Source organism: Anoplophora glabripennis, unplaced genomic scaffold (assembly GCF_000390285.2).
Source record: "Anoplophora glabripennis isolate ALB-LARVAE unplaced genomic scaffold, Agla_2.0 scaffold1064, whole genome shotgun sequence".
Lineage (NCBI taxonomy): Eukaryota > Metazoa > Arthropoda > Insecta > Coleoptera > Cerambycidae > Anoplophora > Anoplophora glabripennis.
In genome coordinates, this window is record NW_019417176.1 from 80,967 (window position 1) to 107,807 (window position 26,841).

The 26,841-nt window shown below is 36.2% G+C and overlaps 3 protein-coding genes and 1 pseudogene across 4 annotated transcripts; 2 read left to right on the forward strand and 2 right to left on the reverse strand.

Annotated features, from left to right (window-relative positions):
• Positions 1 to 471: 471 nt before the first annotated feature.
• LOC108915262 (protein dopey-1 homolog) lies at positions 472 to 15,909 on the reverse strand. Of its 2 annotated transcripts, XM_018721242.1 has the most exons (18): positions 15,362 to 15,909; positions 15,122 to 15,308; positions 12,031 to 12,196; positions 11,788 to 11,977; positions 11,552 to 11,727; positions 9,720 to 11,496; positions 8,965 to 9,221; positions 7,121 to 8,911; positions 6,161 to 6,950; positions 5,923 to 6,101; positions 5,555 to 5,747; positions 5,327 to 5,500; positions 4,915 to 5,248; positions 4,702 to 4,854; positions 3,802 to 3,991; positions 2,135 to 2,146; positions 1,482 to 1,649; positions 472 to 1,428 (listed from the first exon to the last, which is right to left on the reverse strand). In XM_018721242.1, the coding sequence occupies exons 1-18, from the start codon at positions 15,506 to 15,508 to the stop codon at positions 1,056 to 1,058; spliced, it is 7,257 nt and encodes a 2,418-aa protein (XP_018576758.1). In that variant the 5' UTR covers positions 15,509 to 15,909; the 3' UTR covers positions 472 to 1,055. The 2 variants fall into 2 exon arrangements, with proteins under 2 accessions (XP_018576758.1, XP_018576759.1); XM_018721243.1 differs by lacking the exon at positions 2,135 to 2,146.
• Positions 15,910 to 16,743: 834 nt separating this feature from the next.
• On the forward strand, positions 16,744 to 18,936 carry LOC108915252 (signal recognition particle 54 kDa protein). Its single transcript, XM_018721226.1, has 8 exons — positions 16,744 to 16,933; positions 16,995 to 17,171; positions 17,222 to 17,451; positions 17,506 to 17,656; positions 17,732 to 17,880; positions 17,942 to 18,203; positions 18,261 to 18,453; positions 18,511 to 18,936. Exons 1-8 carry the CDS (start codon positions 16,856 to 16,858, stop codon positions 18,795 to 18,797), a joined length of 1,527 nt encoding a protein of 508 aa, XP_018576742.1. The 5' UTR covers positions 16,744 to 16,855; the 3' UTR covers positions 18,798 to 18,936.
• A 3,744-nt stretch (positions 18,937 to 22,680) lies between these two features.
• On the forward strand, positions 22,681 to 24,520 carry LOC108915253. The gene is made up of 3 exons (XM_018721227.1): positions 22,681 to 23,365; positions 23,419 to 23,839; positions 23,917 to 24,520. The coding sequence occupies exons 1-3, from the start codon at positions 22,841 to 22,843 to the stop codon at positions 24,453 to 24,455; spliced, it is 1,485 nt and encodes a 494-aa protein (XP_018576743.1). The 5' UTR covers positions 22,681 to 22,840; the 3' UTR covers positions 24,456 to 24,520.
• On the reverse strand, positions 24,504 to 26,540 carry LOC108915249 (annotated as a pseudogene).
• Between the last annotated feature and the right edge of the window lie 301 nt (positions 26,541 to 26,841).

Consider the following 26,841-nt stretch of genomic DNA (forward strand, 5'->3'; position numbering starts at 1 on the left):
GAGGACAGCTTCAATTGCCCTCCATCGAGCGGTCAGAACAGGATCGGGTTCTGCTTAAATTTATACTGCTCACCGTTTTTAAAAAATATATATCGATTAGATCAGTATTTTTATTTTTTTTTTAATAAATTAGTTTTATTTATAATTAGTAAAGTATCTAGGTACCAAAATTAGTTAATATTTAACAAATGATCTTTCTAAAATTCGATAGAAAGTTTTTTTTTTAATGTAAAATTGTCCAATATTGCTCTCTAATGGTTGTTTTAAAAAAGTAACAACTGGCAACACTGATAGTGTACTGATACAACTTACCACGCTAAGAATTATCTCTCAAATGTAACTTTTCGCGTAAAATAATTTGTTCTCTCATCAGGTGGCGTTTTCCGATTAAGACCTGGACTACCCCGAATACTCGCTGTTCGCACGTTCACGGAAGAAGAAAAAATGGCTCGTGTGAAGCATTAGAATATATTTACAGAAAAATTACCAAAATCAACAGCCACAGAAGTTATGTTAACATAATTTATTGTAGCAAAATGTATATTGACTACATGGTAGGTTGATAAAATACAAATTATACAAACAACAATTAGGCAACGATGCCAATTTTCAGTAAATCACAATATAAAATCACAATCTTATACGCTATCTCATATATACAATAAAATTGCACCTGAATAACAATAATAAATAAGTTACGACGTAGAAATAATGAAAACTATGAAATACCTTCTACAAAATAAAGGATTTACACATACACGGTATATATATATATATATTTATCGGGCTTACTGAATATTGGACAAAAAAAAATGCAGTCTGTAAATTAATGCACTGACTGGTAAGCATCGTAAACAAATATATAAATATTAAAAATTTATAAATGCACTGCATTCTTAATACTGATAACTTTGGATGAAACAGAATTGTATCCAAAATGTATTTTCATTCCACATTATGTACATAACAAAAAAAAAACGTAACAATAAATTAATAATAAATGGTTCACAACATAAAACAATCTTCCGTTCAAGTCAACCAAAAAAAAAAAAAGTTTACCTAGGGATCCTATCGAGGAAATCCATTTCTATTACCTTATCGATTTTTTCTAAAATCAAATCGAGCTTTCTATCCGACTGTCTCTCGGTGAAAGCGTGCTCGCTAGGAACCGATCTACTACATTCCGTCCTGTGCCTGTTCGAGCAGGAACTCAGTGTCTTGAAGAAGCTGTGCAGGTCTTTTAGTTGCGTGATGTTATTCATCGTTAATAGAAGCTCGTTCCTCTTCATCGGCAGAACGTCTATCTGCGTATCAGGAAACTTCCTATTCATCGAATCCGATATCCTGACTACGTGCGGTAGAAACGAGATCTGGTGGAACGGGTCGTCTTTCCTTATCAGATCGTCGCCGACAAACGCCCATCGGTACCTTTATTAAATTATCGCTTAGAAAAAATATGTTGCGGAAGTCGTTAAACTTACATTTGGAACTGGGGAAGCGTCGTTGCGGGTAGGAGGAGCGCTAGATCCAATAGCTTCGCCGTGGCCAGCTGAAGGCGCAACCAATGCGGGTGGCCCAGTGCGTGTAGTCCGTTGCTACTGTTAGTAGCCCAGCTTGCGTCCAAAGACGACATTAGTTTGATATGGGAACTATTAGATCACGTCAATACATTTACACACAAAATTTTAAAAAAAACAAGAAAAATGGCGCAGAATATTTGACCGCAGACATGAAGATTAAAATGAATATATTTTTGCATTCATTATGTACGTACAAATTTTAATATTTACCGATTAACAAAAGTAGACAAAAAAAAAGTTCAAATAAAGCAGGAAGCGATGGAAAATGCAGTAAAAACCAAAGTTTTAAGGAAATTTTATCTAATTCCAGAACAATAGGTAAAATAAAATATATCTCGACAGAGAAAAACATTGTTTTACATTTTTTTAATTCAAGAGCAAAAATATAAATATTTTCTATTAGTAAAACGGCAGTAGCAATGAATATAGGTTCGTTTCTAATATGAGCCTTACCTATTTGTAATATTTTGTAGCGTTAAAGAAAATAAACAAATAAAACAGCAAACGAAAATAACGACAAGCATGCAAAAGCTAACGGATAATACTAAATTTACCTGTTATTTGTCCTGTTGTATCCGCAACCCCAGCAAAACACAAACAAAGGAAACATTTTGTTAATGATCACAAACATGTCTCTTAGTTCTATATAAAATAAATTTATCAACAAACATTGATGTTAGCAACTACCGTTTCAAGTCGTTTAATAAAAAACCGTTTAGTTCTATTTTGCCTGACTCGGAGAGAATTTTTCAATTTTTGGTTACACGTAGCTAACAGAATCTTATGAAATCGTAATTTTTTACGACTGTGACCTACCAACTTCTATTTTCATGATTTATAGGTATAAAAAAACCTATATTCTATCTTTAATTGATGTTTCATCTCCATATAATTTTTGAGGATACGTCAACAGTAAATTGAATGAAGTGAAGTTGCAGTAGTTCATTTGTACTTTTGCAACTAGATCGTTACAGTGACGGTTCGGAAACTGCATAATTTGCAATTCTGTAAATATGTTACTTACAGGTTGAACGTAACTTATAGAATTATGAACTTGTGAAGTCGTATATTTTTATGATTTATAAATATAAAAACCTATACGCTATCTTTAATAAATGCGCCTCATCTCAATCTATGTAAAAAAAAAACAGTGTTTGTAAGTAAACGGGGTAATTTTTAGAGTTACAGTCAACTATTTTGTCTTAACTTTAACTCACAAAAAGATCCCGCGAGTAATTCCGATGACGCCAGGCTCAATCGTAAGAAATTACGTTTTTTTCATAAGAGTTTCCGCAAGTTGCAAGTAACAAATCCGAAAAACCGTCTCAAACTTTTCTCGAAAAGTAAAGACTAAAGCCGTGACACAATATATTACATTTAGCTTTGATCGCAAATGGTTGAAAATTGGTCGGTAACAGTTCCTGAAGCAGTACAATTAATAGGCCAACCAATAAAGATTTTTTGCCACACTTAAATGTTACAGCAAATTTCATGTATTACCTGGCAAAACCTGTAAAATAGACCTTTTTTCAAAAATTCATAACTTCATCAAATTAAAAACTGGAAAAACAATCTTGCGGAAAATGACGGATAATAATATGTAGTTTGCGCAAGATGGTTTCTGTCCGATGCATAGTTTTTGCACAATTGCATTATAAACAAATTAGGGACTTTTTTGCACAACGTGGCGATTTATCAAAAATGGTCCGATTTAAATTTTGAAAACGGCATCTGAAAGTAGACGACAAAATCTCCAATTTGTAATAAATGTGCTAAAAATGCCATTGAAAGTCGCCCGAAACGATTGAAAGTACGCTCTAAGGGTCGGGTAGCGGTAGTGGCGGAAGCGGCAAACGGTGGACTCTGACTCGAACAGTTTTTATTGATTACAACAAAATTGTTCACAACTTTGCTGAGGAAATCACTTGCGTTTTCATTTACTAAGTATTTTTCAAAAGGAAATACATGAAATTTGCTTTAATATATAAGTGTAAAAAGAGCCTCTTTTTTCGCTCTATCGGTTGACCTATGGGGCTATTATCATTTAACTTAAAAAAAATCCATCACAATTAGTATAAAACCGTAGTACCCTTAAATCATGTCAAGCAATATTCTAACCAGAATCTAGACGAAAATGTTTCCCATCATGCAAAACATATATTAGCAAATCTACATGTTTAAAAACAAAAACAGAACAAAAAAAAATTTTTTTGCAACTTGCCTGAACTCTTCCGTATCGGTGGACAACTCCTGTTCGATCTGTAAGAAAACTTGCAGCATCTCGCTTATTATAATGGGCCAAAGGGAGGTAACGTGTAAGGGACTCATCCTTATTAGAATGACACGGAAACAGAGAAATACTTGCGCCTGGACGCCCGGCACGTTCAACCGCAAACTGCTCGTCAGTTGCTCTGCGAAATAAAACAAGAAAATGCTCACATTTCACGATATGTTACGGCCCATTCGCAGATTTAAAATACACGTCGTGACATAACAAAGAATTTGTTACAGTTAAAAGACGTGACAGAGCTACATCTAGCGGTCAATGCCACTAACTGCCCGAGACCTACAAAGAAGCTGAAAAATGGCAGAAAGCGACATCTAGGATGATTCGTCCGCCAAACACACCAGACATATACCAGTTTCGGATGCTCATAGGTATGCGACAACCGATGAACGATCCAACTGTTTAGATTCGTTAAATCCAGGAGTAAGCGCAAATAAAAGGTGTAAGAGACATCTAGTGGCCATTAGATGTACCTCCAGTTACATTTTTTACCTGTACTTACTTCTTACCTGGATTTAACAAATCTAACCAGCTGGATCGTCGGTTGTCACAGTTAAGGCGTCCCTATGAGGTCTAACAAATCCGAAACCGGTATATGTCCGGTGTGTTCGGCCGACGAATGATCCTAGCCTGTATTTAACGATATTGGAGATGTAATTCAATGCTAGCCAGGAGATATAGCTCGTAGAGTACTTGTTGACGGCAATATATCACTTAAAGAATTGCTACTGGAAGAGAATGGTATTCACTTTTGCAAGTATGGCAGAAAATAGAACGTTTCGTAGCGGAATTTGAGATTACAACCACGGGTCAATAAATTATACATAAAAATACCTTGTATATCGGGCATATATTTGGCGTACTGGTCCATCTCGCTGCAAAATATGACGTACGCCAACCTCTTCAGCAGTTGGGCTTTCTGCTCGTATTCCTGTTCCCTGGAGGAGAATATGCTCAAACTGCCGCTTTGGTTCATGGAAACTCTATCTGGAATAACGTTAACGTTATTGTTATGATTATTATCGCCGATACCGTCATCCGACTTACTCATGAGATCTCGGAAAGTCGTATTGTCGTGCGTCATCAGGTTGTCAACGATTATCCTCCAGAACCTCAGGCACATGTAGTCCATTTGAAACAACGAATTGTCCAACAACAGGTCGAACACGTCCTTCTTCCACGCCTTTCTGGTGTACTGATAACTGCTGAGACTAGAGAGAAGCTTGGAACAGGCGTTGAAGCTGGGCATGTTGCGTACGGTGTGAGTTTTTAAATACGGGACGATGTTGCACATCAGCGACGTCAAGATGTTGTTAATTTTGTCTTTTTCGGAGGAGCCGAAGCAGATGTCCAAAATAGGGGCCAGAATTTCCGACAGAACCTAACAATGATAACGGTAGTGGTAGTTTTATTCGTACGCGAGGTGATTTATTTAAAATTTAAAAAATTAAATACTTACCAGTTGCGCCTGGACGCTATTACTCGAATTAATAAAAATCTCGTTGGTACTACCACTAATAATACTGGAATCCGGAGTAGTCTCCTCGTCGTGCTCTTTAACGGCGAAATTCTTCCTCAACCAAGTCGTCTGTTCGAGGCAGGAACCGCAAACTTGGGATACACAGTCTATAAGCTGCAAGGAAATATCGAGTCGTCTTGAAAAATAAAATTAGTTCAGCCGTCGTACCTTAGCCGTCACATCCTGCAGGTCCTTCTGGTCCTTCCTCTCCTCCAAGGGACAACACTTGATCATCAACTCGTGCAGGATGGCGGCCAGTAGGAATTGGGCGGGAGGCGACAAGGAACAACCTTCTCTGATCAGCGCGAGCAAGGAACCCCACGCTTCCGACAGCTGAGTAGCGGAGGCGTTTCGCATATAACTGCAACATACATTATTGCTTCACAGTCAGTTTCATTTTAATTTGTTGAATTTGAAATATATTTTTAAATCCATTCAAGGTTTAAAATAAAACGTTTTTCGTTAAAGCACCGTGTTTAGTTTGCGAATCTCGGTTTAGTTGAACTACGCCTGATGAGATATGACGATATTCTTACCAATAAAACAATTCGAGAACGGAAACGTCCAAACAGATGTCCGCACTAAGCCCTTCAGTAGGCGGAGGATTTTTTATCACAGCCGTTACAGTTTGTACTAGATTGTCCAGTGGAATGACTCTAATCGCCAAAATCAAATACACTAAATTGTTTTGGCCGGCGTTCGGCTCGGGAAGCACCTGAAAACCAAAGGAAATAGATTATATTTCGCCACCGTAAAGTAATTCTTTGCCTGTACCGTTTTAACGCTAGAAAAAGGGTTCCTCCTTTCGTACCACGCCACCGAGATGGCCGCTAGGAAACTAGCGCCGTGATGTACCGAGATGGGGCTCAAGAACTCCAACAACTGCTGTTTAACAATTTTCGAATTGCCATACACCCCGTTGTAGTCGTTCTCTAGATTCACGATCGTTTGCCAAAGCTTCGCCACGCTCGAGATAATCCTCGGCATATGACTGAGGATAGTCTTCCTGGCGTTCTGGTAATTGTCCGAGTTTTGCTTCGCCGTTAGATTAATATCGGCACCGAGAGGCGAGAAAAAGGCGTTGACGAGGTTGTTTATTAATTCTCCAGGGTTCGTCACGGGGGTACTGGGATTAATCGGCACGTTCTGGTTAACCGTCTGCGAGGAATCAAGCAAACAGTAGTGACAGAGAATCGTCAGCGCTTCCAGTTGGGTAACGGCATAATCCGAACACAACTCGTCCTCCAATTCGGATTTTTTATAACTCGCGGCGATCTCCTCGACGTTGTTACAAATCTGATGTATGACGCTGATGGTGATCTGCTTAAGGCTGTCTCCGAAGTAGGGTAGGCACGAAGTGACCATGTTCAGCCACTTCTCGTGGATGTGCTTCATGTTCCGCTGGCGGAGAGCGCTCATTATCGCTGAAAGAAATATTTGCTGTTGAGGAATTAATACTACAGAGGTGTTTAGATGTTCCCCGTTGGTAGTACCGTTCGTTTCGGTCGTCTGGGGCTTCGAGGGGAATACGGCGTGTTCGAGGATTATCAGCGAGTGGATCAATCTGGAAAAAAATCAGTGATGGGATTATGCAGATGGTTTTTCGAAATTCACCAATTAAAAAATAGATTTTACAATTTTGGTCGGAGTACAAAAAATAAGGCTAAAACACCCATTTTTCTTTTTTTTTTTTAATAAGAATTTAGAAACGAGAGTTAGAAGTATGTCGCTCACCTCAAAATTTGTATCTGAAAGGCCTCGACGTGCTCCCCAACTTTATTACTGCTATCGTTTAACTGGAAGTTGTTGAAAGCTAGTATCTCCTCCGCGAACGTCATATCCTCGTCGAAATTCCTCACCGACGTCAACAGACAATTCAACAGGATCTTCTGCAATTTACACTTCACCAACAGGTCAGCGATGTAGCTGGAGAAACCCTTCGAGTTCTCCCCTACCATCGTCACCAGGTTTCTCACGATAATGTCCAAGATCTCCAGACTCTCCAGTTGTATTTTCAGGTTATTGTTTATTTCCTCGGTCATCAGCGACGTGTCGTCGAGCAACGGATAGAACGTTCTCGCGTAATTCAAGCATATCGATATGATAACGTCGAGGAACATGTAACCGCGATAAAAATTCACGTGGTCGCCGCTCAATTCACCGCTGAAGCCGCAGCCCAGCAGGGATTTTCTGTGTCGGGATAGGAGGTACAAAATTTCATTGTTTTTCAGGTTCTTTATGCCGCTCGTCGCCAGGCATTTCATGAAGAGCTGGGGGTTAGACAAAACACAATTTCTCAACGTCTGCAAAGCGTAGAGTACTTGGTTCGAATCGAATATCTCGTAGTACAAGCACAGGTGCGAGTGAATCGGGTAAAGGACGAAGTTTTTCGATATATACGAGTTAATCTTAGGCTTTAAATCCAGATCGGTAGGCCTTTGCGGGATATAATCCATACCGTCGTCTACTTTCGAGCACACGTTATCGATGATGGTATTTAATATATCCGTGACGACCGCGTGCTCTTCTTGCTTGCCCTTGAAGAACTCCTCGGCGCTCTTGCTCAATTCCAGCTCGCAGTTGAGGTTCGCCGAGTCGGATATGCAGTACGACCAGCTCTGCACCAACGAACTTTCCATGTCGGTCTCCTTTATGTTGTTTATTTTTTCGTCGAAGCTGTGCGACTTGGGTATCTTCGCAAAATTACCCATTCCGTTGACGCTGTGCGCCTTGATCCCGTCGGATATGGGCTCCATACTTTCCAATAAAGCCTTTGTCGTGAAATCTTTACCGTTACTGATTAACAATTCCAGGTGGCTTTTGTTTTTGAGACTGTCGAAACCGGAATCTCGGTCTCCGGCGTTGCCGTCGGGCAGCGAGTTTTTCATGAAGGAATCGTCGTTGCTCGTGTGGGTGTACTCGTTACTGGAGGACAAGCTTTCCAGAGACGAGTGCGATTCTAGCTTCGAATAGGACCCGTCCAGGCCCGTGGGGTACACCTCTTTCGAGCTAAGTGGGTTGATTATTAATTTGACGTTGCCCTTAGAACCCTTGTCTAGTTTCGGCGATACGTTAAACGCTTTGAAGTCTTTGTTTTTCTTCGTTACTATGTTCGAGTCTTCCGTGATGCTTGTAGTCATGTTTATGACCGACGAGGAATATTTCTTGCCGGTTTTAGAGAATGTAAACCACTTCTTTTTCGGTGGTTTGGGGCTTGGGTCGTCCGTAACGTGGTACATTATGTTGCCGTTAACGCTGCTCACCGCATAAACTTTCTTAGCCTGAACGTCGTCCATTTTGTTGTTGTCCTGGGAAGTCACGTCGCTCTGAGTGTCGGAGTCTTGAATGTTCACGTGTCGAATGGATACCCGAGCCGTATTCGAAGCCAACAGTTTAAGCAGAACGGGGTTTATTATTCTCGGTATGTCGTTGTGGAGGAGGCTGTGGGTTAGAAACGTTTCGGCCAGTAGCTGCAAATAAGGATTTTCTTTGTTCCGCAGATTGTCGAGGACTTTTAACAGGGACCTGGAACGAGATTGAAATGAAAATAAGCGGCGGCTAAGTCGAATCGACGTTACCCATCGAAGTTTTTTATGTTCGTCTTGCTCGGCGGTAGTTTAATGTTAAGGTCTCGTCCTAGATGCCACAGGAGGAAAAATTGTTTGATGTACTGTACGGTTATGTTGTCTTGGGTGAGGAAGCTGCCGATGACTCGCTCGACGAACGAGTTGCTGTCGAAAGTGTTATGTATTTGGTAGAGCAGCGTGATGCATAGCATCAGCTGGCCCTGATTGCTTAATATCCCTAGTAATCTCCATAATATACGAGACATTTCCTAAAAAATAAACGTCTTTGATGAGCGATGTAGCAATAAAACAATATGGATAAAAATAATTTTTGTTCCGTTTCGAAAGCAAAATTTATTATTGAAATTAATTTTTTTAATCAAATACTCGAGTTATTAGTTTCTAAAAATGCACTAATTCTTGTTTTTAAACGCTGTGGAAACGAATCCTGGTACCAGTACTCAAAGATTAACCACAAAATTTCAAGTATGTAATATGCTGCGAAAATCAGGTGAGCAAACAGATTATTTACCGATTTTTGAGTATTTATATAGTTAATTTCGTAACTGCACCAAAATTAAGTTAAAAGCAATGTGTGTGTGTGGAATTCTGTACGTTACTACTAGAAATTGACAAGGTACAACTAAACCACTGGTGAATCACTAGGCGATGACACGTCTGCTGTGAGGCTGCGTATTAGAAGAGAAGTAACGGGTAAAAAAACATATTTTAACACAATACAAGGTCCGAAAAAAATGTCAACTCACCTCGATAACAACCGTGTTTTCTTCAATATATTTAACGTGAGAGACGTGCAAGATCCCAGTGATGACAATATTCGTCTTACACTCCTCTTTCTTGGGCAACACCTGATTCTTTGCCAGGCTAAATATTTCTAACAGCGTAGTCATTGCCGTTAACTGGATATCCCTGGAGGAATCCTTGGAGCAGGCCGCCACGATCAAGACCTCGACCCAGGCGGGCAATTTTTCTTCCGCGTTGTTTTCCAACAGATTAGGAAACGCCGAAAATTCCAGGAGGATATTGGAGGCCATGCTCATGGACTGCTCGTATTCACAAACCGCAGTCTCCGCGGCGACACTGGAAGCTGACAAAATCTCGTTTCTGGTTAAGTTTTTAACTATGGCGACCGGCGAAAACTCACTCGGGTCGTCGGATAACCGGGAGTCGAGCAGCTTCACTAGCTGCTTTGCTCTATCGTTTTTATCTCGGACTAAGGTGTTGAAAAATGCCTGTATGTCCGTGCCCGCCAAGACTTTATTTTTTATAAGGCCTACATAGAACTTCTTGTATTCTTTCAAGCATTTCAAAAAATATTTGTTTTCGATCTTAGCGGTCTTCGATGTGGTTTCCGCTACCTCTTTAATGGTACACTCATGTTTTTCGGGTGTGGCGTTCTCGGAGCTCAGAGAATCACTGTTATCGTCCTTCTTAAGGTCGTACAGTTTGGAGCTTGATTTCGATTTCTTGTTTTTAGACTTCTTTTCTATCCTCGGACTGGATTTGTCTTTCTTTTTTAACATTTGGTTGCTGTACGATCTCTCCCTGCTCAATTCCTCGACGGTTAACTCGTTCTTCTCGAAATGACTCAAGTTTTCGTTTATTCTCGAATCCGATTTGCTTTTTTCCAACGTTCTCTGGTCTTCGCCTTCCAGTTTACCGCTGTCTAGTATCAGCGAACTTTCTAGGGATTTCTCGAACGTTTCGTTCAGTAGCGAATCGTTTTCCTGCTCGATCTCCGACTTAGTCGCTTGCGTTACAGAAATCGGCTGGAATTTCGTCAGGATTTTTGTACAAAGCTGTAAACTTTGCGTTATCTCGTACCTGTTCAAATCCGTTATATTAGACCTTAAGGTGCTGATGATTTTTTGAAATAAATTTGGTAAAATATTAGAAGTACTTTCGGCATACGACTCGATCGGTATGATATCGAGTAAAAAATCCGTTAATATGCATATCTCCAGTATATGCGGCACTCCACTCCCTATCTCGTTCACTTGAATGCGATCTCGGTATTTATAACTTTTTATGCTCTTCACGGACTCGTCGTACAACTTTTCAATGTACGACCAAATGTAGTAGCTCTGTAGCGTATTAAACAAGAGATTCGCGTTTTTTGTCAACTCCTGACAATTCTTAGAGACGAACTGTTTATTCAAAATGTTCTCGTCGTTCTTTAAACTAGTCAGGTCCCCGTTGAAGGAAACGCACCTCACCAAGTTGTTTTTATGCTTTTGCTGGTGCAGACAAGACAGATATAACGTTCTGAAAACGTCGTACAAGATGCTGTCTAAAATCACAGGCCCGATTTGCGGTTTGTCGAATAACGACGTCAACAACCGGTACGGTTTCACGTCTATGGGGGATTCCGTACAACATTTCTTTAAAATAATCTTCAGTGCATCGTTTAATAGGTCGTAAGCTATAGAGTGGTGTGGGGTAGCCATATGATCTTGCTCACCGTCGACTTGGACCAACGGCAAATTATTAACTTCCTGTTCCAACAGCCACGAATACAACCGTCTGAAAGTTTACAACAAAGCGATGAGGATGTAGGATGTAATAAATCAGCACTTACCGATTTAAGGACATGTCTCTTCTTAGTATTGTTGTGAGGGACGCCGTGACGAGCCTTACCATATCGGCGTACAAAAGCTGCTGGTTCTGCATCGGGAAACATACCATTAATAGGTCCAGAGCGGACCGTTGAACTAATACGCTGGAATCCTGTACCGCCGCGCACAAACCGGAGACCTAGGGAAATAAATTAAACGATTTAAAAATGAAATGAAACTTTAATCGAACAAAACGTACCATTAAGCCGATGTCATGGCCCATTAAGTACAGCTGGTCCTCCATCGGTAATTTCCTACTGTAATGTGCCAAGACGAAGCTTATCGCTGGTAATCTAACGGGACTGTTATTCGCTACGCACTGCCAGATACACGTATAAAAATAGGGCGGTTCTACTCCTTCACACACATTCTCTAATAATAAATTAATCCTGGAAATATCGATATTAGTATATGTTCGCTAATAACGATAATAATATCCAACCTATCGTAATGATCAGACCCTGTGTCCAGTCCTGGTAAAATCCCGCTTAAAAATCCGCTCAGGGCCGGGCGGAGTCGATCTCTTAACGGAACAAAATGCGTTTCGTAGATCGTTAGCAAGGTAGGTCTTATATTCATGGCAGCGTGGCCCATGAGGGGGAAGAGGCCTGAGGCGTAAAATTTTGTTTGTTTATAAAAAAAATTATTGATAATAACGAATTACGACAATTTAGGGGCTTTTTCTTATTCCTCAAAAAGAAGTGGTTAAGATGTCTTGGTTTTCGTGAAAAACAGGATGTCGCACACTGCATATCGTGATTTATTTAACATATACAGGGTGTTTTTCAATTCTGGTGGCTTTCTAAATGAGTTCCTGCAACTTTTTTGTATGTGAAAAGATTCGATTTTTATAAAGAGGTACTTTTTTCCATTAAAAAATATAAATAAAGCAATATTCACATGTTTATACTCAAAAAAAATATTATAACATTATAAATTTGTTCCATTTATTGTAATTGGGATTAGAGGGTACAAATTTATAATTTTATAATATTTTTTTGAGTATAAACATTATATTGCTACCACCGCACGCCGCGCCGCATTGCACGCCGTTGGTTATAATCGAAAAATTTCTGGGTTCTAAGTAAAAACATTGTGTAAAAAGAAATTCATTACAAAAATTAAATATTTTCGGAAACAAAAATTTATAAATTTTTAAATTAATCAAGGTGTGGTTTATACAAACGTGTTAAATTTTAAATTATTCAATATAACACAAACTTCAATTTATGTATTTATACATTTTACATTTTAATATAACTGTAATCACAAAACACAACTTCAACTTCAAGAACATAGGTTTTTTATTTATTTATCAAATCGGTTGAATCGATTAAGTTTACTGCATTATTATATTAGACCAATTATTTTGATCTTGAAATCTTCTAAGAAATGGAAATTACAAATAAATCATAAATAAGACCCAAAGCGTTACAGGGAACTACTCTAATTACAAGTGACTGTTACTATGAGATCGATAAGTGGAAATTCCAACAATAGGAGTACCTGCAATAACCGATTTATAAATTCTAAGATAAACTTATCATCTGTGGCAATGTATACATTTCAAATATTAATCATGAACAGGATTATCTACAACTATTTTTTAAAATCATTTCACAATAGATATAGTATGACACATATACTGTTTTTCATAATTTTAATAATTTGAAAGCCAGACAACTTGTGGGTAACAAAATATTATTTTTAGGAATTAAAATGAAAAAACATAGACATTTTTTGTTTTATTTGTAAATACTTTTTGTAGTGTTTATTATTTATCATATAAAATAAGATTTAAAAACAATTTATTTCAAAGGAAAAGCTACAAATATCTGAAATATATGAAATAATTTCAATTTCTCTCTATATTGGTAGCTCTATTTTACTACGTTCATCTTATATTGACATAAATTGATTTAAATTGTATTAATCATCTGTTACGCCCAGAATCTTTATAAACGTATGAAGTAGACTTCACCGCTATGATCGATTGAATTGTAAACCAAATACCAATCTGCCAAACTGTTTACCAACCACTTAATTTTTACTTTTATACATAGAAAGTAAAGTTTACTAAACATACATGATAAGTAAACCAATTATTGTAGAAATTATAAAATATAGTATATACAGTCTTTTTTTTTAAGAAAACTATGAAAATTATATTTTATTTGTAATAAAATACTTGTCTGCTAAATGTTTTGTTGCATACTATCCCATTCTTAATTTATTATAGATACTAAGTAGCTTTAATGGATTTTTTTCTTAGCAAACCACATCCTCAACCGTTTATCAAGAAAGATAAGAAAATATAACACAAACAGTAATTAAGGGTTATCACTTTAAGACTGGAGTAAAATAATAAAAATGTCAGTAAACAAACAAAAGTCCAAGATTAGATGGGATACTAGAAGATTTAAATTTTAAAAAACTGTCATCTTTGCCAGCTCGAAAATAAGTTTATTTTAGATTGGAGTAAGCAGAAATTCTTTTGTTATTTAAAATCCCCGAAAAGAACAGCTATATCGCTTATTAACGGATATTTCAGTTAAAAATAGGAAATATATTTATTGCACACATGTTGTGAACATATCCCCATTCCAAACTACATTTCTAGTTATGTTTACTTGAATCCTATAAAAATATAAATATACTTTAATGTTTCATACGAGATACTTCTAATACTTTAAGTGCCATATATATTTTTGCATAAATAGGAAGTGAAAATACCTAGATAAGATATCAGACATAAATTACCATGATATACATTTATGTACAACTGTAAAATATGATCATGTTCAAACGTGAAATAATCTTTTTCATTTCTTTGGCTTCAAAAACTAGTAAAAATAAAAAAGTTTCGGTTTCACAATAGATGAAATAGTGTACAAATTCTGCCATTTACAACAAATAAGATAAGGGGATACGATTTGTACTTAATTATTAGATCAGTCACATTAATACTAGTTCGTTAAATACAACGTAATCCATGTTAGTTACAAAAAAAGTATCAGTACAAATAATTTTTCTAAATGCAAATAAGGATTATTACTGTTAGCATTAACAAATCATAGTTTATCTTTTTTTTAATATTTGATTACAATAAACATTTACATTAAATATATTTCATGTTATTTGAAATTAAATCGTTTCTTTCTTTACTGACATCGATTTAATAATAGTAACCCTAAATTACTTCATGTTGAAATTAATTTTGTATTAAATATTTCAATTTTATCGACTATACGTTCGTATTCCATTAAATTAAAAATATCTACTACCAAATTAAACATATTGTTTAAAATTTATTACCCGAGATAATTCAAATTTTCAATGACAAGTGATGTCCATATATGAATTAAATGTGATTAAATTCTATCTATGATTCCAACGAACAAGGAAATATTTTCACGTCTAATATTGGTTGCTAAAAAAATTTATTGTAGAAGATTCATCATCTAAGTGTGACAATTTATGGGAATTATTTTAAACTAACTACTGTTACTCTTAACAATACGTATATAGTATACCTGCACTGTAAATAAAAAGTTCACAAGCTAGCCTGTTTGTTCCCATACAGCGGAAAATGATGTCATACGTTTCCAAAGCTTTCAAATGCACACCTGATGGCAGAGCTGGGTGCATACACTGTGCGAGTCTCTTACTAATCTTAATTCGTCTTGGTATGACAGGAAATTTGGTATAGCTTAGCAAAACCTTAAAGAAGAACCACAATGGATGTGACAGTGAAAATGATATAAAATACATACCTTATTTAGTTTACCCAAAGCAGCAATTAAATCGGCCCATTCTGAAGTATACTCAAAGTTTTTAAGCGCCTTATCGACTGCTGCGACGTACATTCGGTACTTTGAATCTTTCATCAACTCATATTCTTCCATAGTCACACTCGTCATGTTTATAAGTTATTCTGTTAAATATGTCCAAAAATAAACTTCCTAGAGATATCCTTCACATTACAAATAATTGACATTTGACACAAGACCAACAGTTAGAACAACATTTTCTTATAACTCTATATATAGATCCATTTATTTATTTCAACAACTCGTAAAGTTGAAACAACTACAAACAATTTTGACCACTTATAGATTGTTCTGTCAGTAATAAAAGCTTCTTTTGTTGACGTGTTGGTAAAAAAATCACTGTAAACTAATTGTTTAATAGTCAATTGTAACTCATACACACAAGTATTTAGCACTAAAGTTTTAGACACAAAATAAAGATTTTCTGAAAATAACGATACCTAATTCCAATAATTTTTAGTACTGTTATGACATTTGGCATGATTATAAAAGTCAATCGCATTTAACAATCGAAATTCGATTGACATTTCGATTTGTTGTCCATCAATCCCTATTAGCAGCTTTCTTTTCGATAGTTATATTCGATTGATATGGATAAAGAACGGATCATTCATTAGTGAATTTGATTTATTTGAATCAACTAATTCAAAAAATATGGAATCGTACTAAAGGAAATCGTGCTAACTATGGAGACTATACCCGAACTTTTGGATTAGTAAGCCGACGCGTAACGCATAGTCTCCATTATATTTTCATTATTTATTGATTTATTTATTTAATTCAAAGTTGCCTAGATTATTTATTTTAAAATGTTTAACAAATCACAAAAACGACATGATTGATTTTTAATTGAATTTCGGGGTCACTAGCGCCCTCTAATTTGGTAAGATATTTGTTTACATGGACATAGTGTTCGTCTCCTTGTGTGTAAATAGGTGAGGTACGTAAGCATCTTAGGACAATCGATCGTGAGCATTCACAACTCTGATTTAAAATGATAAACCAATGATGATGTTGCCTTGTGTAGTCTCCATGGCAGAAGAAAGGGCCCTAGCCGGCGGGGCCCAGCCAGGACAAAAGGAGGTCCCACAAAGCGCCCACACCGACCGCATTTGCGGTCGGGGTAGACGACGGATGGGGCCCACCTACGAAGGCTGTCCAGGCCTACATGAGATGAGGCATGATAAAGAGGGATAATCCCCCTCGATCCCAAATCATTGAGGCCAATTTCTAGCCATGGAATAATGGCGCGTATGATAGGTAGACACTTTGTTTAGTGTTCAGTGGTTGAGCACTGTGATTCCACGTATGTAGCCAACTTCTCTACTTTGACCACATTTTGACGTGTATTTCGCAGTAGTGACAGATCATGGAATAAACATTTAATTAAAACCTGTAAATTAATAATTTGTTATTTGTAAATAATAAGGCAAGAAAATGGTATTAGCAGATTTAGGTCGTAAGATTACGACTGCTTTGCAGTCACTCAGCAAAGCAACGATTATTAATGAAGAGGTAAATATAAACAGATGTTAGTAGAGGTTATCTAATTTTTAACATATTTTTCCCATTGCAGGTTCTAAATGGAATGCTTAAAGATATTTGCGCGGCCCTTCTTGAAGCCGACGTTAATATTAGACTGGTTAAAAAACTGCGAGAAAATGTTAGATCTGTAATTGACTTCGATGAAATGGCTGGGGGCCTCAACAAAAGGCGAATGATACAGAGCGCAGTATTCAAGGAACTCGTCAAAGTATACTTATGAAAATATTTCGTTAGACTTACTTATAATTTATTTTGTAGCTTGTAGATCCTGGAGTAAAACCATATCAACCCATTAAAGGAAAACCCAACATTATTATGTTTGTCGGTTTGCAAGGTTCCGGTAAAACAACGACCTGTACAAAATTAGCCTATCATTATCAAAAGAAGAATTGGAAGTCCTGTTTGGTGTGCGCGGATACATTTAGAGCTGGGGCGTACGACCAGGTCAAACAGAATTGTACAAAAGCTAGAATACCTTTCTATGGAAGGTAAAATTTATTCATCCAAATGCGTTTATATTTTCCTATACTAATTATTTTCAGTTATACGGAAGTTGATCCAGTCGTCATTGCTCAAGACGGTGTTGAAATGTTCAAAAAAGAAGGTTTTGAGATCATTATTGTCGATACAAGCGGTAGGCACAAACAAGAGGAATCTCTTTTCGAGGAAATGTTGGCCGTTTCCAACGCTGTAGTAAGTATATTTTCATTTTATTTTTACGATACGTTTGAACTACTGTATACAAAGCTGCGCATAATATTCTTCTAGAAACCGGATAATATAATATTCGTTATGGACGCGACTATCGGTCAAGCCTGTGAAGCTCAGGCGAAGGCTTTTAAAGAAAAGGTAGACGTCGGTTCCGTGATAATAACTAAGTTAGACGGTCACGCCAAAGGTGGTGGAGCTCTTAGCGCGTGAGTATGAATTAATGATCCTTCCATCGGAAAACCTTAACACTTTTATTTCACGTTCCAGGGTTGCGGCTACGAACAGTCCTATTATCTACATCGGCACCGGGGAACATATAGACGATTTGGAACCCTTTAAAACGAAACCGTTCATAAGCAAATTATTGGGCATGGGGGACATAGAGGGTCTTATCGATAAGGTAAACGAGTTGAAATTGGAGGACAATGAGGAATTATTAGAGAAAATCAAGCACGGCCAATTCACCCTGAGAGATATGTACGAACAGTTCCAGAATATCATGAAAATGGGTCCATTTTCACAAATAATGGTAAATTTACGCGGTTATTTTTAAGCAAGGTCTCGATGTTCCCGTTATTCGTTTCAGGGTATGATTCCAGGGTTTAGCCAGGATCTTATGTCGAAAGGCAGCGAGCAAGAATCGATGGCGCGGCTGAAAAGGCTTATGACTATAATGGACAGCATGAACGACGGGGAATTGGACAATAGAGACGGGGCCAAGTTGTTTACCAAGCAAGCCGGCAGGATAACGAGAGTGGCTCAGGGAGCGGGTGTAACAGGTAAGAGACTGTACGCAACGCAGCATCGACCCGATAGTTCGTTTTTTTTTGTTACAGAAAGAGAAGTGAAAGAGTTGATAACCCAGTACACGAAATTTGCTGGCGTCGTGAAGAAAATGGGTGGCATCAAGGGACTATTCAAGGGCGGCGATATGGCCAAGAACGTTAACCATACACAGATGGCGAAACTTAACCAACAAATGGCCAAGATGATGGATCCCCGGGTGTTGCACCAGATGGGCGGCATGGCCGGTTTACAGAATATGATGAGACAACTCCAAGCGGGTGCCAGCGGCGGATTGGGCGGTTTAGGTAATCTTATGAGTGGCTTCGGTGGTAAATAGTGGACGTGTTTATTTAAATAAAATTAAAAATTTTACCAATTTACAGATAGTTTTGGCCATTTTACACCAATTTCAATATTTATATAGTTTTGTTATGATTTGAGAAATTTTTATAACATAAAATAAAATATTTGATTTACTTTGCTGTTTCGTTAAAAACCAAGTCGGCCTTAAAATAAATGGAAATTATTGTGTGTATACAAAACCGAAATGAATTGTACCTACCGATTTTATTAAAATTAAACAATTAGCACTGAAAGGATCGGTCAATAGTTTATAAGCTTGGTTCTGCCTAACTGGAAACGTGTCACGTTTAGTGAATTTAAATTATTCTTGAATGGCGGCAGAAATACCCGATTAATTAAAAACCGTATCGAAATCACAAATCAATAGTTATCGGCATTTATTTATAATCTTGCAAGTTAGAGCGGCTTTACAGGATGCCGCAATGTTCCATCGAAAGAATTCTGCAGGTCACGCTTTGATCAAAAATACAAAAAAATAGTTAATATGAACACGTTAGTCTAGAACGGGGTTTTCCAAACTGTGCTCCGCACATCACCAGTGTTCCGTGGGAAGTCGGTAGGTATGCCGCCAAAAAAAGTTTATATTAATTATTTATGTTCTTTGTTTCTGAATCGTTCTTATCAAATGAATAAATAAATTATCGTCACTTATTAAACCTAAAAAAATTGGTTTTTCTACCTAAACTTGGAATTCTACCTGTGCCAGAATGCTAGAACTAGAAAATGGATGTGGTGTTCTGTGAAACTTTTAAAACTTCTAAGGTGTTCCGTCGCTAAAAAAGTTTGGGAAACCCTGGTATACAACTTCCTTTCTGAGACGCATTTGGGGTCGCCAAACATGCTATGATGGTCTGTATTATTGCAAGAGCTTTCGTCGCGAAAAAAATCGAAAATCTATAAAACTGGTGGAACTAAATGCAGTTGTGGATTGATCAGGGCCGTTATTGTCCACCTGAATTTTTTCAGAATTTTCATTCCCAAAAGCTTTTTGAGAAAATCGATGGATGGATGGTTCATGAAAATTGTCAAAAAATTAAAGTACTCATCTAAAAGCCGGTTTGTCTCAACTTTAAGAATATATTGTTGTAGAGAGCAGAATGAAAAGTTGCTTGCTTAACGTGATCACACTAGGTATGTGGATCGCACTGGCTGTATCGACGAAGAACCTGCATAGGTGAGATGTATTGTACTCATGTCTTATTTTTGTGAACTGCTAAGCTGCAATAGAAAATACCGGAATTATATTACTGTTTTATAAATAAAGGGAGATTTATTTACAATTCTGTTGTTGAGTTTTAATGCATTTACCCATAATCTGTGATATATATAGCTTTCGGAATTATTATGCAGCCACGTATACACACTTGTGTATTGTTGGTTGCCTATTCTAGCCAAAGCTTTAGAATTGGAAAGGTCCTCTGTAATGAAAAATATCGAAAACTGAAGAAGCTAGAGAGGAACTGCATGCAGTTTTGGATTGGTCAGGGGTCAGGACCATCATAATTCACTGGATTTTTTTCAGAATTTTCAGTACCTAAAAATTTTTGGGAAAATCGTCTTTAGACGGTATTTTAATTTTTCTGAAAATTCTCATGAAAATTGTCAAAAAATTAAAGGGCGTTTCTAAAGGGGGTCTGGGGTTGGTAAATTAAAGTGCTGACGCTTTGTCTCAACTTTTAGAATATATTGTAGGTAACAGAATGAAAAGTTGCTTTCTTAACGTAATCGCACTGGCTATATCGAGGAAGAAACTGCGTAGGTGAGATGTATTGTACCCATGTCTTATTTTTGTGAACTGTTAAGCTGCAATAAAAAATACGGAAATTATAATATGTTCAATAAATAAAGGGAGATTTATTTACAATTCTGTTGTTCAGTTTTAATGCATTTACCCATAATTTAAAATATAAATAATTTTAGGAATTATTCTGCAACCAAGTATACATAAATTAACTTCAAACAGTAAGTATTTTACATGTAGTGTATTGTGTATTGCCTACATAACAATAACTTGAAATAGAAGGAAATAAAAATTCTCGGAAACTGGCAGAGGAACTAAAAGCAGTTAATTGCATTGTTTAAGCAGTTATTGTCTACCTGAATTTTTTCATATTTTTCAGAGGCCACCGTTTATGAGATACATGGCGTTGAAATTAACAAAAATAAAACAATATTTGTAAATATCTGGAAAACCGCTTCATAAAATTTATCCAAAGTTGGTCCAATTTTTTTTTCAAATATTTCTCCTAGGTCTATATGCACATAATCCAAATTCAAAGACCAGTGGCGGAGAAAGAAGAACGTCGTTTCCTTATTTAAAACTTCTACGACGCCACTGAATAAATTGGTAATATTATAGGAGAAATATTTGGCTGTATCGAGGAAGAACCGACGTTTTTCCGAGTAGGTGATATATATTCTTCCCGTGTCTATTTCTTATGAACTATTAACCTATAATAGAAAATACAAAAATAATATTACTGTTTTATAATTAAAGGAAGATTTATTTATATTTTTAATCCTTTTGCCTATAATTTTATAATTATTAATTACAGGAACTCTTATGCAGCCAAGTATACACAAGTATGTATTGTATGTTGCCTACCTAACAAAACCTTAAATAGAACTGGAAAGAAAATATAAAATATCTCGAAAATTGGTGGAACTACAGAGGAACTGACAGCAGTTTTGGATTTGTCAGGGCCGATATTGTCTACCTGAATTATTTCAGAATTTTCAGAGTTGTAAAAATTTTTGAGAAAATCGATGGACTAGGTCATTAATTATTCAGAGAAAAAAATTTTGGGGCTCGGAAAAATCTAAATAAATTCCTCTAGACTATAATGGTACTGGCAAATCCAAAACTGAAATGAATTTCTCTCTAGCTCTCGTGATTTTCGAGATATTCATATAGAGATGTATTATTCCCATGTTCTCTATTTTTGTGAATTGTGCTACATTAGAAAATACGGAAATAATATTACTGTTCTATAACGAAAGGAATATTTAATTATAATTGTGTTGTTCATTTTTAATACATTTTTCATAATAATCTACACTACAGTAGTATATAAAATATATATATAATTTTAGGTATTCTTATGCAGTCAAGTATACATATGTAGCGTATTGTGTGTTGGCTACCCAACAAAAACTTGATTAGAACCGGAAAAAAAAGAATATAAATTCTGGAGAACTGGAAGAGAAAGGAATTGACAGCAGATTTGGATTGATCAGGGCCGTTACTGTCTACCTGAATTTTTGCCGATATTTAGCCCTAAAATTTTTTGAGAAAATTAATGGACTATACTTACTTGTTTATGAGAATTGTTACAAAATTTAAATGCGCTTCTCAACTGGGGTGGCCATATACGCTCTGTTGCTCAGTTTTTGTGCGTTTCCGTCGAAAAAAAAATAGAAAATCTCGAAAACTAGAGGAGCCAGAGAGAAACTGAATGTAGTTTTGGATTGGTCAGGGTCGTTATTGTCTACCTGATTTTTTTCAGAATTTTCAGACTTCTAAAAATTTTTGAGAAAATCGATGGACTTTATCGGCTTTTCGATGAAAAAATTTTAGAGGCCCGGTAAAATCTGAAAAAATTCTTCCAGACTATAACGATACTATATTTAAATTTACCGCCAAGCGCAGCGTAATAAAGCGACATCTATTGCATAGTTTTTGAACTACATTCTCAAACCAAAGACGGCTAGCACGGTCATTGCAGTTTCTATTTTGTGTTGCAGCTGCTATTTTTCACAGACTGGTTGTAAGATGGCGCCAGTTGCGTTTGGAGCAAGTGATGCTTCCAATGAAAGACAAGGAAATAAAGCCTCTTATTTAGTTACTCGCTTGTTACTCGTATGCAGATTGCAGAGATCACAGACTGTAGTGTTATATGTTTTGGGCATTGTGTTACAGCACAGCACAATTTTTTAACTGTTTTGTACATAAAATACTAATAAAGGCTGTGAATAGCGTTCCGTATTTTTTATTGCTAGTTCAGTCAATGAATCGTCATGCCACCGCCAGCAAAAAGAGATTGTGGTATAATTTTGTTTGATGTTAACGCTTCGAATAAAGATGAGGCTTTAGCTGCCTTAATGAAGATTTCTACATTCATTTGGCTGTCTGATACGAAGGATACATATAGACTTATTTTATCAAATACAAAGGAATCCAAGAACATAAAGAAATACAAAAATTTGTATGACAGTAAACTAACTGACTCGGATCCCCAGCCTATACTTAGTTGTATTGAAAATGCTGAGCCTGAAGAAGGAAACTGGTACGATGCTTTACTGCTAGCTATCGCACATCTAAAAGAAGCATATGAGTTGCCAGGTGTTATAACGTTACAAGTTTTGTATATGACCAAGTTAGATGGATGCTCACAAGACGTAGATATGACCAAAGTGGAACGAATTATAAATGATTTGAGGGAATACAATATATACTTGTATATTATAGGACCTGATGTGAAACTTCCATTTACTATTACAAGAGACTCGGATGTTTCAGATGCCATGAAAGACATATCTGTGGTAAATTTAGTGTTTTTTAATATTTATCTTGGTATAGAATTAAACATTTTTAGGATGAAAGTAATCAATCGTTGTCGATGGCGAAAAGAATTGTTGATGCCACAACAAACACCGTCTTATGTGACTTAAAAGTGGGTATCAACTTATTTTTTTCATTCAGAAATCCACGTGGGACACAACCTTGGAAAGTACCCCTTAGTTTCGGCAGTCGATTTGAAATTCCAGCTTGTACTGTCAAAATTTATAGAAGGGATGCACCATTTAAGCTAACTATAAATAGTCGCAATTCAAAATTTGTTCTCCTCGAGGACGAATCAGTTTCAGTGGACATATCAGATTTGATTTCAGGGATCGAAAGACATGGAAAATTTGTCAAAGTAAACGAAAGGGAGATGTTCAAAGTAGAAGGTCCTAGAAGTTTCGCCGTTACGGGGTTTACACATAAGAAAAATATTCCCGAGTATTACATAAGGGGTGAGTTCGTGAAACAGTTAGAGATAATTTGTTTAACTTTCTGAAAGAGTATGTACATAGAACATTTATCATTGCAGAAGGTGCATTTTATGTCCTCCCAGATGCCGACAAACCGGATGATTGTTCCCAGATACTCTACGATTTAATCGACGAGTTAACCGAACAAGAAAAATATGTCGTCATGAGGAGAGTGTACAACGCTAATAACAAACCTAAATTTTTTGTCCTCGTTCCGCAGCCAGATTTGCAACCTAAATGTTTCGTAATGTCGGAACTGCCATATGCGGATGACTTGAAACAGAATTTTAAATGTACCGAACCAGTATTAACTGAAAAAGTTGAAGATGATACTTTTGAACAGTTTTCCAACAGTATTGATATTTGGAACGATAATTGCAAACTGAGCATCCCTTTAGGTCCTAAAATGATGCTCGAAATTTACTCGAGTAAACTGGCAAATGCAGTGGCCAAACAATATTTGGAACAGGATATTTCTTTTGAAGAGCTCGATGTAGATGATTTAGAGAACAACGAAACAAATGACTCCTTAGAAGCTTTGAAAGCGTCTTGGCCCCAGAATGATAAACCCAATGAAGATGAGGAAGAGTCTACTTAGTCTGTTAGAAATGTTTTGTATGTTTTTTTCTACAAAATACAAATAAAATTTCTGTTTTTGATTTATTATCACATTAAATTAAATCTAAACAATTTAGATAACTACAATCAGTACAAACACATCCACTTTCATAATTCAACAACGGTTTTGTTATGACGTTTCTTTCTGTGTCTGAGGGGGAGGTTTCTCATTTAGTTTAAAATCAAGCGGTTTGTCAGAGCCCATAATTTTAGCATAGTGTTCAGGTTAGTCAAACACTCTAGGATCCAAAAATAAAGCTTTCCCCTTTGCAAAAAATGTCGTAAACAAACCAGGGACATCTGGAACTTTTACTTCTTCTGGTTTAAATTCAGTCTGTAATACAAATGTTTTTGTTTACCTACAATTTTACATATTAAATATAATTTTTTAAATTACCTCTTTAGTTATACATAAAAAGTTTACAGTTTTTGCGATATAGCTGTTACTTTCTGCATTATATTCCAAGTGCGTGATATATTTTTTTGTTACTAAATGCATTAATATAGGAGTAACAACAGTAAAGAATCTAATGAAAGAGTAGGCAGCTATAGTTACGGGTACATTTCCTGATGCAGCTATTACCTTGTATAGAAATGGTTGTGCTACAATACCAACTATGCTCGATGATAATGAGAATATCTACAAATTTTAATATTGTTGATTGCTAGCGTCATTAGTAGCAAACTTATGCTTACCTTAACTGCATGTATCTGAGGAGTGAAAACTCCATAATATACTTGCTTCAAATTCAAATTCTTCTCGAACCTTTTTGAACTAGTACTGGTTGATGAAAATCGTACATCTACTTTATTATGCGCATTGCATGAAGCTACGTAATTTTGTTTGACGTGAAATAGTACCGGCAGACACCATAATGTATTGTTGTTTTTTATGTAATTTATAATTTGAGATTTGAGGGAAAACTTTACAATACTTTCTTAAAGACATTTTCAAGTATAACCTAAAAAATATTCATGTTGAAAATTAAAAATAATACCGGGTTTTAAAGAACTCTTCTTCTTCTTCCTCTTCTAACAGTTCTAACCATAGAAAATATACGTTAGTACTATATTTTCTATGGTTCTAACTTGAATAATAATAATTGTGATTGGTTAACCAACAAAAGTTCCACTTCACTGAACGAAAAATTGAATAGAATGGTATTTCATATTGCATGTGTTTTTCTAATTGCACGAAAATGGTCTATTTTTGTGCGTGCTTCCGTCGAGAAAAAAAATTGAAAATCTCGAAAACTGGAAGAGCTAGAGAGGAACTGAATACAGTTTTGAATAGCCGTTTTATTTCAATTTTGAGAATATATTGTACGGAACAAAATCAATAATTGCTTCTTTAACGGAATCGCTTTGGTTACATCCAGGAAGAACCGTCTTTTTTCTGTGTAGGTGAGATGTATTGTCTGTTTTTTGTGAACTGTTAGGCTACATTAGAAAAAACATAAATAATATTACTGTTCTATAAATAAAAGAAGATTGTAGATATAACTGTGTTGTTTATTTTGAATGCATTTACTAAAAATCTACAATATATAGAATTTTAGGAATTCTTATGCAGCCAAGTATACACATGTATTGTATTGTGTGTTGCCTACCAAACAACAAATTTAAATGAAATCGGATCGAAAAAAATCAGAAAGTCTTGCAAACTTGTGGAGCTACAGAGGAACTGACAGCAGTTTTGGATTGGTCAGGGTCGTTATTGTCTACCTGAATTCTTTCAAAACTTTCAGAGTTGTAAAAATTTTTGAGAAAATCGATGGACTAGGTCATCGATTTTTTAGGGAAAAAATTTTTGGAGTTCGGAAAAATCTGAAAAAATACCCCTAGACTATAACGGTACTGGCAAATCCAAAACTGAAATGAATTTCTCTTTAGCTCTCGTGATTTTCGAGATTTCATGTAGAGATGTATTGTTCCCTATTTTTGTAAACTGTGCTACATTAGAAAATACGGAAATAATATTACTGTTCTATAAGTAAGGAAAATTTATTTATAATTATGTTGTTCATTTTTAATACATTTTACTCAAGGATTTTATTTTACCCATAATCTACAATAGTATATAATATGCAGCCAAGTATACACATGTAGTGTATTGTGTGTTGCCTACCAACTTAATTGGAATCGGATGGAAAAAATTCTCGAAAACCGGAAGAGCTAGAGAGGAATTAACAGCAGATTTGGATTGGTCAGGGCCGTTACGGTCTGCCTGAATATCTTCAGATATTTCGGAGCCCTAAAAATTTTTGAGAAAATCGATGGATTCATGAAAATTGGCATTAAATTTAAGTGCGTTTCTAAAGATCGTTCCGTAAGCATCTGGGGTCGCCATACACGCTGTGTTGGTC

Bases quoted from the DNA above. Each gene is read 5' to 3' on its own strand.
- LOC108915253 (XM_018721227.1), top strand. From the start codon at position 22,841: ATGCCACCGCCAGCAAAAAGAGATTGTGGTATAATTTTGTTTGATGTT. The intron at 23,366-23,418 runs GTAAATTTAGTG...AAACATTTTTAG, and splicing joins CCATGAAAGACATATCTGTG to GATGAAAGTAATCAATCGTT. The intron at 23,840-23,916 runs GTGAGTTCGTGA...TTATCATTGCAG, and splicing joins TCCCGAGTATTACATAAGGG to AAGGTGCATTTTATGTCCTC.
- LOC108915262 (XM_018721242.1), bottom strand. From the start codon at position 15,508: ATGACGAGTGTGACTATGGAAGAATATGAGTTGATGAAAGATTCAAAG. The intron at 6,951-7,120 runs GTGAGCGACATA...ATTTTTTTCCAG, and splicing joins TTTCAGATACAAATTTTGAG to ATTGATCCACTCGCTGATAA. The intron at 5,748-5,922 runs GTAAGAATATCG...TGTATGTTGCAG, and splicing joins GTTCTCGAATTGTTTTATTG to TTATATGCGAAACGCCTCCG.
- LOC108915252 (XM_018721226.1), top strand. From the start codon at position 16,856: ATGGTATTAGCAGATTTAGGTCGTAAGATTACGACTGCTTTGCAGTCA. The intron at 16,934-16,994 runs GTAAATATAAAC...TTCCCATTGCAG, and splicing joins CAACGATTATTAATGAAGAG to GTTCTAAATGGAATGCTTAA. The intron at 17,172-17,221 runs GTATACTTATGA...TTTATTTTGTAG, and splicing joins TATTCAAGGAACTCGTCAAA to CTTGTAGATCCTGGAGTAAA.